General features: G+C 38.9%; 1 protein-coding gene across 18 annotated transcripts in view; it reads left to right on the top strand.

Moving 5' to 3' along the window:
- Nucleotides 1–16,226, top strand: part of SESTD1 (SEC14 and spectrin domain containing 1) — a 155,066-nt gene that overhangs the window by 112,272 nt on the left and 26,568 nt on the right. For all 18 annotated transcript variants that reach the window (XM_086360981.1, XM_086361007.1, XM_086360997.1 and 15 more), the window contains one exon: nt 10,663–10,785. In XM_086360981.1, the coding sequence (XP_086217107.1) occupies nt 10,663–10,785 (123 nt within the window). The remainder of the gene's footprint in view (nt 1–10,662; nt 10,786–16,226) is intronic.

Below are 16,226 nucleotides of genomic sequence, written 5' to 3'. Positions count from 1 at the left end.
GAGCATGAGTTGAATCCCCGTTCCTCCATGTATTTGCTGTGAGAGCCTGGTCACCTTTTTACGACCTGAACCTGTTTCACTTCCTTCTTTCTTTTTCCCCTTCCTCTCTCTCTTTCTCTTCCTTCTTTCTTTCACATATAAAACGGGGATAACAGGACCTCTTTTGAAAGTTTTGTTGAAAGAACCCAGCACTCAGCTAGTGGTATCTATTTCATTTATTCCCAGTGAACTAGATTCTAGTCTAGAATTCTCGTTCAGCTGTTGGAAAACTTGTTCTGTGAAGGGCCAAATAGTAAATGTTTAGGCTGTTTGGTTCATATAGTTTTCTTGCAGCTGTGGCTGTTTAACTGCTGTTGTAATGCATATTCATTATGTAAACAAATGTGTTTGGCTGTGCTCTAGAAAAACTTTATTTATAAGAACAAGTGGGGACTTGCTTGACAGTCCAGTGGTTAAGACTCTGTGCTTCTAGTGCCCAGGGCACCGGTTTGATCCCTGGTCAAGGAACTAAGATCCTGCATGTCATGGGTGTGGCCAAAATGCAAGGAACTAAGATCCTACATATCATGGATGTGGCCAAAATAAAAAATAAATAAAAAGTAAGATTAGATTATTAAAAAGTAAAAAGAAGTGGCAGGCTAGAATTGTCCTGCAGGCACTAGTTTGCTGACCCCTGACTAGAGCATTAGGGAATCACAGGGAAGAAGGCTTGAAAGGAAGGACAGAATTGGATCATGGACGATCTTGAATTCCAGGCAAAATGATTTTGGCTTTATCTCATGATAATGACATACAAACTGAAGATTTCTGAAAGAAAGTGAAGTTGCTCAGTCATGTCTGACTCTTTGCGACCCCATGGACTGTAGTCTACCAGGCTCCTCCCTCCATGAGATTCTCCAGGCAAGAGTACTGGAGTGGGTTGCCTTTTCCTTCTCCAGGGGATCTTCCCGACCGAGGGATCGAACCCAGGTCTCCTGCTTTCCAGGCAGACGCTTTAACCTCTGAGCCACCAGGGAAGTGTGTGTTAATTATATATAACTTTTTCTATGTGATATATTCATAAATTAAAGATACCTTTTATTAAACTCAGATAAAGTTTAGCGAAGTAGCTTGAGAGTAGCTTTGAAAACCATAAAGATGAAATAGCATAGCGGTATAAAGTGCCCTGGTCACCTGGGTCTGCCTTCTTCTACCACATCCAAGTTGTGTGATCTTGGGAAGGATGTGTACTCTCAGCGCCCTAGCTTCCTCCTCAGTAAACTGAGGAGAACAGCAACAGTAATAATAATACCTACTTAATAGGGCTGTTAACAGAGATTAAGAAGATTTAATAAGTATTTAGTGCTTGGCACATGATGAGTTTTTATTAATAATAGCATTTTCTCATCCATTAAAAGAAAATGAGTACCTATTATACAGTAGTGTGACATTGTGCCCGGTGGAATGTAATGGTGAGTAAAAACAGACAGGGTCCCACTTTTTGGTACATGGTTACATAATTACAGAAATAATTGTAAAACTGCAACCATGCCAAGTCCCAAGGACAGTGAAGGGAGGAAGGTTGAGAAAGAAGACAGTATCAGAGATGAAGCATTTCTGACTTGCAGGACTTAATGGATGGTGGTGTCCTCTAGTTAGGGAACATTGGACAGGGCTTGGGTTTGTGTGCAGAGGGAAAAGGTGTGGAAAATCATGAGTTTGATTTTAGACATGTTTAGTGTTCTTGCCTGGACAATGCCAGGGATGGGGGAGCCTAGTGGGCTGCCGTCTATGGGGTTGCACAGAGTCGGACACGACTGGTCCCAAACAGGTCCAGAAATGAGAAATCTCGGCTTGTGTGTTATCTGTGTATGAATAGTAATTAAAACATTCATGGGGTGAGAGTTGTCCCGGAAAAGAGCTGAGTAGATGAGAGGAGGGCTTTTTAACTGAGCTTTGAGAAACTCCAGCATTTAATGACAAGATAGAGGAGCATATTCCTGAAGAGAAGGCAGTGAAGGATTGGTCACAGATGAAGAAGAAAATTATAAAGAGCTGTGTATCGTGAAAGCCCAAAGAAGAAAATATGTCAGGGAAGGAGTTGGGATCCCTCTCAAATGCTGCTGAAAGGCCGGAATAAGAGGAAGACTTAACGCATCCACTAAGAATCCGTAAGATCCAGGTTGTTGGTGATGGCAGCGCTGGCAGTGGCAGGGCCAGGAGCACATTGGAGTGAACTCAGGTATGAGAGTGGAATGTGGTAGACGCCGAGTGTAGAGAACTCATGGAGAATGTTTTCTCTGGAGGAAAGATGAGAAATAGAGCAATGACTAGAAGCGGGAGTGTGTTAATTAGCTAGGTGTGCTGTATTGAAATACTACAGACTAGCGGACTTGAGAAATTTGTTTTCTCTTTGTTCTAGAGGCTAACAGCCCAAGATCAGGGAGTTAGTAGTGTTGATTCTACCTGAGGACCGTGAGGGAATGATCTGTGCCAGGCCCCTCTCCTTGGCATGCTGTAGCCTTCTTCTCCGTTTCCTCTCATCATCTTCCTTCTATACCTGCCTCTGTTTGAACTTTGTTGCCTTTTAAGAACACCAGTCAGATTAGGGCCCACTTTAATAACCTTATTTTAATTTAACTGCCTCTTTAAAGAACCCTGTCTTCAAATAAATACTCGTTACATCCTGAAGTACTGGGGCTTAGGACGTCACCGTATTGGGGGGGGGGGTGGCTTGAGGGCACAGTTCAGCCTCCAGCGGGAATCAAGTGCAGTTCGTTTGTCTGTTTTTGTAATACAGAAAACTAAGAGGCTTAGTTTGGAGGAGGAGAGTTTCTGTTTGGAGGGAGGAGTTGAATATGAAAGAGAGAAAGAATAATTAATACTATCAAATTTGTGACAAGGTGGAAGTGAATGGACTCCAAAGCAGAACTGAAGGGATTAGCTTTAGAATGGAAGAGAGAGAACTCCATTGTAACAGGAGGGAAGTGGGTGGGATGAATTCAGAGTTGCCTCTGTATATGTCAGGCATTAAGAAGATGACTGAGTTCCTGAGTGATGAAGTGTGTTTTTTAAGGTAAGAGACAAATGTGATCTGCTTTGTGGTAGAGGTTTGGAGGCAGGGCAGGGTTGGAAAGGACAGTGGTTAAAGATGATTAGAGGTTTAAATGGAGTGGAAATGATTGAGAATTTTTTTTTTTTTTTGGTGGAGATTGTAAGAGTGAAATTACCATGGAAGTATAGATGTGTTTTTAGGTAGTGTTGGCCTTAACTTTATGGTGGAAACTTTCTGGCCTGTTCCTGTGAATACGTGGCTGGCTGTTAACATGCAGGCACCAGAGAATGTGGATGATGGGATTCCTCCAGCATTGTGCTTTGCTCTGTGGGATCAGAGGCAAAGGTGTTAGTGCATTTTTGAAATGATGGACCAGCTCAAATGGATAAAGAGTAAAGAAACTAGAGAAAAGAGATGAGGATTCTTAAAATGATGGTGATGATGGCAATGAGATTGTTGTTAAAAACAACCTCATTTCAATTCCGTTTTTTTTATGAGCATTACAGGTAAATTAGAAAATTAATATTCATCATGTGATGTTTTCTACATTTTGTTTTTCACAGGTAACATTTTAGGGAAAGATCTATTTTTCTTGCCAAAATGATTACTTAAGTTTAGCTATTTAGTAACATATCATGTCAGCACACGCAGTATAAACTACCATCTTCAACCTTGCAAATTTGGGGGAAATGAAATTTCTTGTTTATGTAAAAATAATCATAAAGGTGACTACCTCTGCTTATGTAGAATTAATGACAGTTGACATTTTCCAGATTTCTTTTTTTAGTGACTTATCACTGAAAACAGAACATAATGAAAAAGAAACCAAAGCTATAGTAGATGAACTGTATGATAAGTAGTAGCCATTGCAGTTATCTGTCACTTATTCTCCACAGTTCAGATTGGTAGCATTAGACTTCATATGGAATGCAGAAGTATTCTGTGTTGCTGCCACTACATTTTAAAATGAGATTTCACATGCTTCTGGATAGGAGGTGATACCATATCACTGAAATAAGCTATCGTTATTCTGATTATTGATTACGGCAGTAATTTTGACTAGCATTGCAAATGTTTCTAGAATCATCCGTGTGATTTTCTTCCTTTGTAGAAAGGGACCATAGATGCAAATAGGCTGCACTCTCAGTTGCATAAGTATGCCACTGGAGGCTGTGATCCCAGTTCTCTGTATTCTTTCTTCTGGCCAGATGCTTCACATTTGCTTGATATGCTCTTCTGCCTGTTTTAACCTCACATACATCTAGAAATTCTCTCATGTGGTTTTTGGAAGTCAGCCTGGCTGGGAATAAATGTTAAATAGTCACATGCATTTTTGGCCTCTTCAGACACTTATCATGGTGGATTTTAAGAGCACATCTCCAAGGTTATACTTTGCGTATAAACATAACCATTTGAGAGGTTACATTGATAAGGATTGTACATGAAACTGTGCTTGCTTTAATATTCATATCAACTGAGCAATAGGTCCTGATTGAAATGAAGTTTTACAAACCCATTTTGGCAAACCGCCATCATTAATGGATTTAAATACACTTGTTTACTGGGGCATCAACCTCAGTTTGCATCATTTTTATTAGAAATAGTCATACATTTATGGTGTGCCTGTTACTTATGGTGCATTCTAAGGGAAATTACTTTGAGCATACATTAAAACTATATATACATGTGACTGTGTAACTGAGTTTGTGTGTGTGTGCATGCCAAAGAGATGTCTTTGCTCTACTTAAAGTTTATTTTTAAATTTATGGCCCTTTGAAAGTTCTCTGCTGGTGAGTTGTTTTTCCCAAGTTATCATCATTTATATTAACCTGCTTCTTTTGTTTCTAGAGTTTACATGTTTTCTAGAGTCTTTAAGTTTAAATGTTTAATATTGTCTTAGGTTTTTAAAAATAATGTACATTTTAACAGTTAAAATTTTTGAGTTATTTTCATTCCATCCTTATTTTTTAGAATTTAGGTATTTTCAGTGAAATAATTTACCACTTGTTTAAAATACTTAAATGCTATTATATAGCTTTTATATTCATAATACATCATAATAAATGAGAAGCAGATGAGTCCCCCCAAGCGAATGGAAACCTGTTTCAAAGTGTTTACATGCACTTACTTAAAACTTACTTAAATGCTCTTACTTAAAACTTACTCTCTCTCTTTTTTTTTTTTAGATTTATTTATTTAGGGGGAGGATGTTATGGAGTCTTCATTGCCGCACTCGGTCTTCCTCTAGCTGCAGGGAGCGACAGCTACTCCTTGTCGTGTGCGCGCTGCTCATTGCAGGGGCTCCTCTTGTTGCAGACAAGGTCTGGGTGCATATGCCTCAGCAGTCGCAGCACGCGAGCTCAGTAGTCCAGGTTCACCGGCTCTAGAGTGTGGAGTTAGTAGTTGTGCTCAGGCTTCTTCCTGGACCAGGGATCGCACTGGTGTCCCTTGCATTGCAAGGCAGCTTTTTAACCACTGAACCACCAAGGAAGCCCAAAACTTTCTCTTCTTCTTTCCGTTTTTTAAAAGCATAGAATAAAACAATTCAGGGATTTGCTTAAGAAATACATGGATTTTATTGTAAAAATGTAGATGTGAGACAAAGTTTATAAAGAATGATTAACAGAAGGAACTTTTTCCTTCAGAACAAGTGAGAAAAGCGAAGAGACTAACACTGTTCATACCATCCTCTGTGCTCAAGTATCTTATGTATAATGACTGTAATCGTGACAACAGTCCTGTACAGTAGGTAGCATTGACACGTCTTAGATGTGATGGACCAGAGTCTTTCACTTCCTGGGGCAGAGCCAGAATTCAGATTTCAGAGTCATGTTCAGTGCTTTCTCCAGACTGAACTGCTTATCTGTCTCTCATGAAAGAGGGATACTTTGCACAGGCTGGTGGACACAAACAGGAGCCTAGTACCCTGCCCCTTCAAAACCAGCTCATACAAAAGAGTAAAGCAGAGAAAGTGGAGATGTTGAGGAACATTGTATTATAAAGAGCTTCTGCTGCTAGGGGTTTGTAGATGAATTTAGGACTCTGAAAGCATGAATTTAACAAAGAAAATCATGGCCGCAAGATTATTCCAGTGAGTCAAAAATAATACTTAAACTTTTTTTGTTTTTGAGTTTTTGCTCTCTAGTACTAAAACCTTGTAGAAAAGGTGGAAGCTACGAATATATTAATATTTAAGATACTAGGACAAAAAAGGGGACAGGCACCAAAAGATAAATCCTGAAAGAATGGCATATTATTAGTAAGCAAACATTCACAATTTATTTATTCTAATATTTAGAAACACACCTAAAGAGATTTTTCTTTTGAACTTGATGGAAGTATTTTAAAAGCGATAGTCAGCTACGTAGAGTGCAAAACCAGAAACAGAAAGCCTGGTTGGGAGGCTGCCACAGGGATCTCGGTAAGGCCTGAAACAGGCTTAGATGCAGTTTTATTTTGAAAGTCAAAACAACAGGATTCTAAGGGTATCAGATACACAGGATATAAGAGGAAAAAAAGGAGCAAAAAATGACTCTGAGGGATTTTGGCTTGAGAATATTGCTCCACATTATAACTTTAAAATGTGTAATTTATAATAATGCTTTTTAAAGTATTTTTATTATGTAGGAAGTTTCAAAATTAAAAAGAAATAACAAGAGTAATCGCAAGAATAGTGTTTTTATTTGGATTTGTTTGACATCCAGAAATCAACAGTGTAAGTTCAGACAAATCAGAAGCATCCAGGCCCTTGGAAATGAAAAACAACTCATTTTTAAAAATAGATCAAAAGAAAAATAAACAGTTCAGTAGAAAACGTAAGACCAAAATCATCAGAATGAGATGAATCTTGAAAGATGAGAAAGAGGTCAGGAAGAGAAGGGGCTCAAAGATTTCAGGCAGCAGGACAGCCCATATTAAAGCAAGACCAGTGAGAGAGCAGCACCCTTGAGGAGCACTGGACGCACAGGCTGGGCTCGGGTGAAGGAGGAGATGGTGACGCATAGGCAAGGGCCCATTGTCCATGACATCGTATGCCATCGTAGGCCATGCCAGCCAGCCACATTGCATCCTGAATGCTACACAGAGCCACACTGGGAGAGAGATTCCAACAAAGATGAGTATTCAGTCCACATGAAAAGATTTTTATTTAGTATGTTGTTCTGCTTTTCCCCTCTGGTTATTAACAAACAGTAAGTCTTACTCTTTTTTTTTTTTTCAAACCAATCTATGTTAGAAAAATATAAAATCAAAAAATAAATCACATCTACTTAACTTTCCCCTAATTTTAGTCAACTTAGTATCATACACCTAGGAATTTACCAACATTCTTATGCTCTAACTAGTTTTTTTCTTAGTTACCATCTCTAACCCAGTTGTGTGATAAACATAAATGATTTCAAATTAAATGTAATCATTGCTACATTGTTTTGCTTGACTATTTACCCATCTCATCTCTTCCATTAAGGTTGAAGTAACTGAGGGCAAGAACCCCATTACAAGAGATTTTTGGAAATGGCAAAAAATATTTTGGTTGTCAGATACTATTTCTCCCAGAGCTCCTGTGTAGGTGTTTCTCAATAAATTGCACTAAGAATCTCAGAAAATAAAAATTATAAACAAATTAAAGCAATAGTATATATATATGTTGTGAATGTTTATTTTCAGTTAAAGCTTTCATGACATGAATGTTTCATACAGAAGTGTTTTAGAGAGTAATTTTATAATGTATATTAGCCGTTAACATTACAAGATCATTGGACCCAGGATGTCAATGAAAACATTTTCTAAGGAAACAATAGAGGATTGGAGAAAAATTCTGTTGCATAACTGCTGTATAACACTCATGTTTAAATTACTTAGATGCTCAACAGTAGAGAACTGGTGCTGTGAAAACAGGTGTAATAGTTATTTGATGTAGGACATTACCTGCTTAGCTCTTAGTAGTATTGGTTGATTGGATGGTTTGGTTGGACAAATGAGAGACCAAGAGGGTGAGACAGACAAGGAGGTTGGCCGTCTTAAGAAAGAGGTTTAGAGCCACTGAAAATTATAACAACTATAGCCACATGAAAGTGAAGAGCCCAAGAGAGAGATTTCTTGTATTCTATGAGAATCAACTACAGCACTTAAATCTGGAGTAGCACATGAAAATGAAATGCATGTGAAAAGTTAATGAAAGGAAATACACATGATTATTCCTCAGGTTGGGGTTGTTGTTATTGTTCAGTCGCTCAGTCGTGTCTGACTCTTTGCAATCCCATGGACTGCAGCACGCCAGGCTTCCCTGTCTTTCACTAGATCCTGGAGTTTGTTCAAACTCATGTCCATTGAGTCGGTAATGCCATCCAACCATCTCACCTTCTTCTCCTGCCTTTAGTCTTTCCCAGTATCAGGGTCTTTTCCAATGAATCACCTCTTCACATTAGGTGGCCAGAGTATTGGAGCTTCAGCATCAGTCCTTCCAATGAATATTCAGGACTGATTTCCTTTAGGATGGATTGGTTGAATCTCCTTGCTGTCCAGGGGACTCTCAGGAGTCTTCTCTAGGACCACAGTTCAAAAGCATCTCTTCAGCACTCAGCCTTCTTTATCGTCCACCTCTCACATATGTACCTGACTACTGGAAAAAGCATAGCTTTAACTATATGGACCTATTGGGCAAAGTGATGTCTCTGCCTTTTAATACCCTGTCTAGAATTGTCACAGCTTTTCTTGCAAGGAGCAAGTGTCTTTTAATTTCATGGCTTCAGTCACCATCCTCAGTGATTTTGGAGTCCCAAGAAAATAAAATCTGTCACTGTTTTCCATTTTTCTCCATCTGTTTACCATGAAGTGATGGTACAAGATGCCATGATCTTTGTTTTGTGAATGTTGAGTTTTAAGCCAGCTTTTTCACTCTCCTCTTTCACCTTCATCAAGAGTCTCTTTAGTTCCTCTTCATGTTCTGCCACAAGGATGGTGTCATCTGCATATCTGAGGTTATTGGTATTTCTCCCAGCAGTCTTGATTTCAACTTGAGCTTCATCTAGCCTGGCATTTCACATGATGTACTCTGCATATAAGTTAAATAAGTAAGATGACAATATACAGCCCTGACGTACTCCTTTCCCAATTTTGAACCAGTCCGTTGTTCCATGTCTGGTCTGACTGTTGCTTCTTGACCTGCATACAGGTTTCTCAGGGGGCAGGTATGATGCGGTGCTTTTATATAATTATTAAAACTACATAAATTCTTAGATTTTAAAATAAATACATATTAGCCTGGTAGCAGCTATGGAATGCACTATAGGTCTGTGATTAGATAAGCCTGTCTCACTGAGTCTCTAGTATTACTTTGCTGTGTGTGTGTGCATGCGTGTGTGTGTGCATGCCTGCTTAGTCTCTTAAGCATGTTTGACTCATTCATTTCTGGGGAGCTATGCTGAGTTAAGATTTAGGACATAACCATGTATCTGTTGAATTTCTGTTTTGAATTTAGCTTTCTAAATAATAATTTAGCTTGGTAGAGCTGGGTAATATTTTTTTCTGTTAGAATTACTTCACTGTGTCTATCTGGTTTTAGAGTATATGTGTTTGTGGGTAGAGTAAGCAAAACCCATTTTTCTTCTGCATGTGAATTTGATCTTCTTCTGCATGAGATTTTGATCTTAACTGTCTAGCTCTGTTCTCTTGAAAACTTGATGAAAATTACAATGTCAGCTGTGTTATTATGTCAGCAATATTGTTTGTAATAAAAATTATTCTGGATCTGGACTGGAAGATCTGTTAATAACTTGATGGAAGGCATAACTTTGCACATCTTTGATCTCAGTGACTTTTACAATGGGCATGACACTTGTGTGGTGTGAGTTTTTAATAGAGTGTCTCCCATATCTATCCCATATGGATCTCATCTCCTGAACTGATGGACTGCTTCAGGGACCTAGCAAAAGAGAAACACCCAGTGCTGCTCTTTTGGCAAACTAGTCCCCTCCCTATATCTTTCTGAGTAGACTTGGTGCCAACGGGACTTTAGATGGTCTTTCAGACACCTAGAGTGCATTGCAGTAGTATAATTCTGTTTTTAATTTTCAAAGTGAGAAAAATATTTTATCTTTTTATCAGTTAATTCATTCTGTTTTTTCGATGCTTTGGAAAGAACTCTAGATGATGAGTCAAGACATGTGACTCTTAGTTACTAAATAATGAGTTCTATTACCTTGAACAAGTCACTTAATCTTTCTGAAAGTCACTTTTCTTATTAGATAAAAAATTTCACAAATGTCATTTTTGATGCCCCTTCCAATTTTAAATCCTGTAGTTCTCTGATTTTCTTATCATCATAAGTTAGTTTTTAATCCTATCTTATGGGAGCATCCCAGATTTTTTTAACTGGCAGATAATCAGGTAGCTGAAAGCCTACGATGCTCTGGTGTACATTTTATCAAATTTAAGTTTGGGAAAGTTGTCACATTATAGCTGTATAGTTCCAAAAGAAACATTTACTATATACAATAAAATGCAATGTTCAATAAAATAGAATTTAAATTAAAAATACTTGAGGAACTTTGGGAGGGGTAAACCAATTAGAATGAAAGCTTGAAAGGTTTTTGATTATTTTAAAATTTCATCTCAACTTCCATTCATAGGTTGTGAATTGGCTTGAAGGGCCTGGATCAGAGCAGCTGAGAGCCCAGTGGGGAATTGGAGACTCCATCCGAGCTTCCCAAGCCCTGCAGCAGAAGCACGAAGAGATCGAGAGCCAGCACAGTGTGAGACGCTCTTTCCTCTGCAAGTTACAGTGCTGTTGTCAACGATAATTCATAGCATGTGTGGTGCTGAGTGACAAGTTGCTATATACTTTGATTTAGGGTCATAAAGTACAGTATGGTTATCAAGTACATTGATAGCACTTGATCACTCTGTACATATTCATTAGATGTTTGGTTTCGGTTTTCAGTTTAGAAACACAATTCATGTGGAATTTTTAAGACTACAATAACAGAAGAAAGAGTCATAGTACATAAATAGAACCTTCATCTGTAGTCTTGAATTTTAAAAGTATTAGGAACAGGAGCTGTAAGTTAAATACAAATCATTGAACATTTTTTCTTCAGCATAAAAGGAAAAAAATCACGTTGGAACCTATGAAATGCATAAAATAGTTCCATTCAGTTCAGTTGCGCAGTCGTCTCCGACTGTTTGCGACCCCAGGAACCGCAGCACGCCAGGCTTCCCAGTCCGTCACCAACTGCCAGAGTTTACCCAAACTCAATGTCCACTGAGTCAGTGATGCCATCCAACTATCTGTTCCTCTGTCATCCCCTTCTCCTCCTGTCCTCAATCTTTCCCAGCATCAGGGTCTTTTCAAATGAGTCAGTTCTTCCCATCAGGTGGCCAAAGTATTAGAGTTTCAGCTTCAGCATCAGTCCTTCCAATGAATATTCAGGACTGATTTCCTTTAGGATGGACTGGTTGAATCTCCTTGCAGTCCAAGGGACTCTCAAGAGTCTTCTCCAACACTACAGTTCAAAAGCATCAATTCTTCACCGCTCAGCTGTTCTTCACAGTCCAACTCTCACACCCATAAATGACCACTGGAAAAACCATAGCCTTGACTAGACGGATCTTTGTTGACACAGTAACATCTCTGATTTTTAATATGCTGTCTAGGTTGGTTATAACTTTCCTTCCAAGGAATAAGTGTCTTTTAACTGGCTGCAGTCACCATCTGCAGTGATTTTGGACCTCCCCCCCGCAAAATAAAGTCAGCCACTGTTTCCAGTGTTTCCCCATCTATTTGCCATGAAGTGATAGGACAGTGCCATGATCTTAGTTTTCTGAGTTTTAAGTCAACTTTTTCACTCTCCTCTTTCACTTTCATCAAGGGGCTCTGTAATTCTTCTTCACTTTCTGCCATAAGGGTGGTTTCATCTGCAAATATTTAGATTTTTCAATTATAGAATTTTATTTTTAGGTCACTTTCATGTACTAATTAGGAACATTGCAAAGACAAGATATATACTGTACTGCTGCTGCAAAGTCGCTTTAGTCGTGTCCGACTCTGCGTGACCCCATAGATAGCAGCCCACCAGGTTCCCCGGTCCCTGGGATTCTCCAGGCAAGAACACTGGAGTGGGTTGCCATTTCCTTCTCTAATGCATGAAAGTGAAAAGTGAAAGTGAAGTCACTCAGTCGTGTCTGACTCCTAGCAACCCCATGGACTGCAGCCCACCAGGCTCCTCCGTCCATGGGATTCTCCAGGCAAGAGTACTGGAGTGGGGTTCCCTTCCATATTCACAGGTTCCACATACATCTGAGGAGTCAACCAACCAGAGATCGAAAATACTAAGAAAAAAAAAATCCTTAGTTATAAAAAGCAAAACTTGAATTGCAGTGTTTTAACCAATAGGTGGCACTGCATTGTCACCTTGAGAACTAGTTGGTTGATGCAAGATGCAAAGATTAGCTTATGATGTTTAAGATGTTCTAATATTAAAAATTTTCTTTGGGTAAATAAAAGTCAGCACTTTAAAGGATATATTGGAATTGTTCAGGTCTTCTGAAACTGACAGATTTCTAGTATATTGATTGCTTAATATGGGTAGAAGTTGGAGAAACTTTTAATATCCCATTTTGGGTTAAAGCAATCTGTTAAACACTAAATTTTAGATTCTTTATAAAAGCATAATTTAGAAATAAAGCTAAAACAATCCCAAATCAATAAGGATTTTCAGTACTAATATATGGAAAATTAAAATCCTACTAATACGTAGTTAAATCCTATTAGTAGTAAATATTAATTACTAATATTAGTAGTAAAATCCTACTAATATGACAGAATGTGGTCCACTGGATAAGGGAATGGCAAACCACTTCAGTATTCTTGCCTTGAGAACCCCATGAACACTATGAAAAGGCAAAATGATAGGATACTGAAAGAAGAACTCCCCATGTTGGTAGGTGCCCAGTATGCTACTGGAGATCAGTGGAGAAACAACTCCAGAAAGAATGAAGGGATGGAGCCAAAGCAAAAGCAATACCCAGTTGTGGATGTGACTGGTGATAGAAGCAAGGTCTGATGCTGTAAAGAGCAATATTGCATAGGAACCTGGAATGTTAGGTCCATGAATCAAGGCAAATTGGAAGTGGTCAAAGAGGAGATCGCAAGAGTGAACATCGACATTCTAGGAATCAGTGAACTAAAATGGCCTGGAATGGGTGAATTTAACTCAGATGACCATTATATCTACTACTGTGGGCAGGAATCCCTTAGAAGAAATGGAGTAGCCATGATGGTCAACAAAAGAATCCGAAATGCAGTACTTGGATGCAATCTCAAAAATGACAGAATGATCTCTCTTCATTTCCAAGGCAAATATCACAGTAATCCAAGTCTATGCCCCAACCAGTAACACTGAAGAAGCTGAAGTTGAATGGTTCTATGAAGACCTACAAGACCTTTTAGAACTAACATCCAAAAAAGGATGTCCTTTTCATTATAGAGGACTGGAATGCAAAAATAGGAAGTCAAGAAACACCTGGAGTAACAGGCAAATTTGGTCTTGGGATACAGAATGAAGCAGGGCAAAGGCTAATAGAGTTTTGCCAAGAGAATGCACTGGTCATAGCAAACACCCTCTTCCAACAACACGAGAGAAGACTCTACACATGGACATCACCAGATGGTCAACACAAAAATCAGATTGATTATCTTCTTTGCAGCCAAAGATGGAGACGCTCCATACAGTCAGCAAAAACAACACTGGGAGTTGACTGTGGCTCAGATCATGAACTCCTTGTTGCCAAACGCAGACTTAAATTGAAGAAAGTAGGGAAAAACCACTAGACCATTCAGGTATGACCTAAATCAAATCTGTTATGATTATACAGTGGAAGTGAGAAATAGATTTAAGAGACTAGATCTGATAGACAGAGTGCCTGATAAACTATGGACGGAGGTTTATGACATTATACAGGAGACAGGGATCAAGACCATCCCCATGGAAAAGAAATGCAAAAAAGCAAAATGGCTGGATGGGGAGGCCTTACAAATAGCTGTGAAAAGAAGAGAAGCAAAAAGCAAAGGAGCAAAGGAAAGATATAAGCATCTGAATGCAGAGTTCCAAAGAATAGCAAGGAGAGATAAGAAAGTCTTCCTCAGCAATCAATGCAAAGAAATAGAGGAAAACAACAGAATGGGAAAGACTAGAGATCTCTTCAAGAACATCAGAGATACCAAGGGAACATTTCATGCAAAGATGGGCTCCTTAAAGGACAGAAATGATAAGACCTAACAGAAGCAGAAGATATTAAGAAGAGGTGGCAAGAATACACAGAAGAACTATACAAAAAAGATCTTCACGACCCAGATAATCACGATGGTGTGATCACTCACCTAGAGCCAGACATCCTGGAGTGTGAAGTCAAGTAGGCCTTAGAAAGCATCACTACGAACAAAGCTAGTGGAGGTGATGGAATTCCAGTTGAGCTATTTCAAATCTTGAAAGATGATGCTGTGAAAGTGCTGCACTCAATATGCCAGCAAATTTGGAAAACTCAGCAGTGGCCACAGGACTGGAAAAGGTCAGTTTTCATTCCAGTCCCAAAGAAGAGCAACGCCAAAGAACATTCAAACTACCACACAGTTGCACTCATCTCACATGCTAGTAAAGTAATGCTCAAAATTCTCCAAGCCAGGCTTCAGCAATATGTGAACCATGAACTTCCAGATGTTCAAGATGGCTTTAGAAAAGACAGAGGAACTAGAGATCAAATTGCCAACATCCGCTGGATCATGGAAAAAGCAAGAGAGTTCAGGAAAACATCTGTTTCTGCTTTATTGACTATGCCAAAGCCTTTGACTGTGTGGATCACAATAAACTGTGGGAAATTCTGAAAGAGATGGGAATACCAGACCACCTGACCTGCCTCTTGAGAAACCTGTATGCAGGTCAGGAAGCAACAGTTAGAACTGGACATGGAACAACAGACTGGTTCCAAATAGGAAAAGGAGCACATCAAGGCTGTATATTGTCACCCTGCTTATTTAGCTTATATACAGAGTACGTCTTGAGAAATGCTGGGCTGGAAGAAGCACAAGCTGGAATCAAGATTGCCGGGGGGAATATCAATAACCTCAGATATGCAGATGACACCACCCTTATGGCAGAAAGTGAAGAACTAAAAAGCCTCTTGATGAAAGTGAAAGAAGAGAGTAAAAATGATGGCTTAAAGCTTAACATTCATAAAACTAAGATCATGGCATCTGGTCCCATCACTTCTTGGCAAATAGATGGGGAAACAGTGTCAGACTTTATTTTTTGGGGCTCCAAGATCACTGCAGATGGTGATTGCAGCCATGAAATTAAAAGACGCTTACTCCTTGGAAGGAAAGTTATGTCCAACCTAGATAGCATATTCAAACGCAGAGACATTGCTTTGCAAACAAAGGTCCATCTAGTCAGGACTATGGTTTTTCCAGTGGTCATGTATGGATGTGAGAGTTGGACTGTGAAGAAAGCTGAGCACCGAAGAATTGATGCTTTTGAACTGTGGTGTTGGAGAAGACTCTGTTTTCAGCTGGATTATTTCCATCGATGTACAAATATTGTATTTTACATTAAAAACAAAATATATGCTCAAGATATGTGCATTTTAATATAAAGTAATATAATTAATATATAAATTAATATAAATTAACATTTTAAAAATCTTCCCTTTGGCTATACTCTATCTTCCCAATTCCCATTCTTTTTTTAATTCACTCTGATCAGGATTTATGTCCTTCCCACTCTTATCAGAATTTCAGTCCTTATTTTATTGGACCTCTCAGTAAATTTTAATAAAGGTGACCACTTCTCCCTCCTTTTTTACTTCTTTCCTGAAACACGCAGCTCCTTTTTGGCCTCTTGTGCTCGATCTCTTTCCTCTCCTTGCCCTCTGAATTTAGGAGTGACCCAGGGTTCAGCTTTCCAAAGGCTCTTTTCTTCTGAACCAATACTGTTTGTGTTTGGATAATTTCATCTAGTCCCATGCCTTTAAATAACATCTTTTGGCTAATAGTTTGCAAATTAGTTGACCACTGCTAACAGTTTCATATCTTTCAACTTTACCAAATTCGTTGATGAGCTCTAGTGGTTTTCTGGTGGTGTCTTTAGGATATTCTGTGTAGAGTATTATGTCATCTACAAAACGTGACACTTTTACTACT

Source organism: Bos grunniens, chromosome 2 (assembly GCF_055505025.1).
Source record: "Bos grunniens cultivar Pamir isolate PY7600 chromosome 2, Bosgru_T2T1.0, whole genome shotgun sequence".
Classification (NCBI taxonomy): domain Eukaryota; kingdom Metazoa; phylum Chordata; class Mammalia; order Artiodactyla; family Bovidae; genus Bos; species Bos grunniens.
The sequence above is the reverse complement of the archived record's forward strand: the minus strand, read 5'-3'. Positions and strand labels throughout refer to the sequence as shown.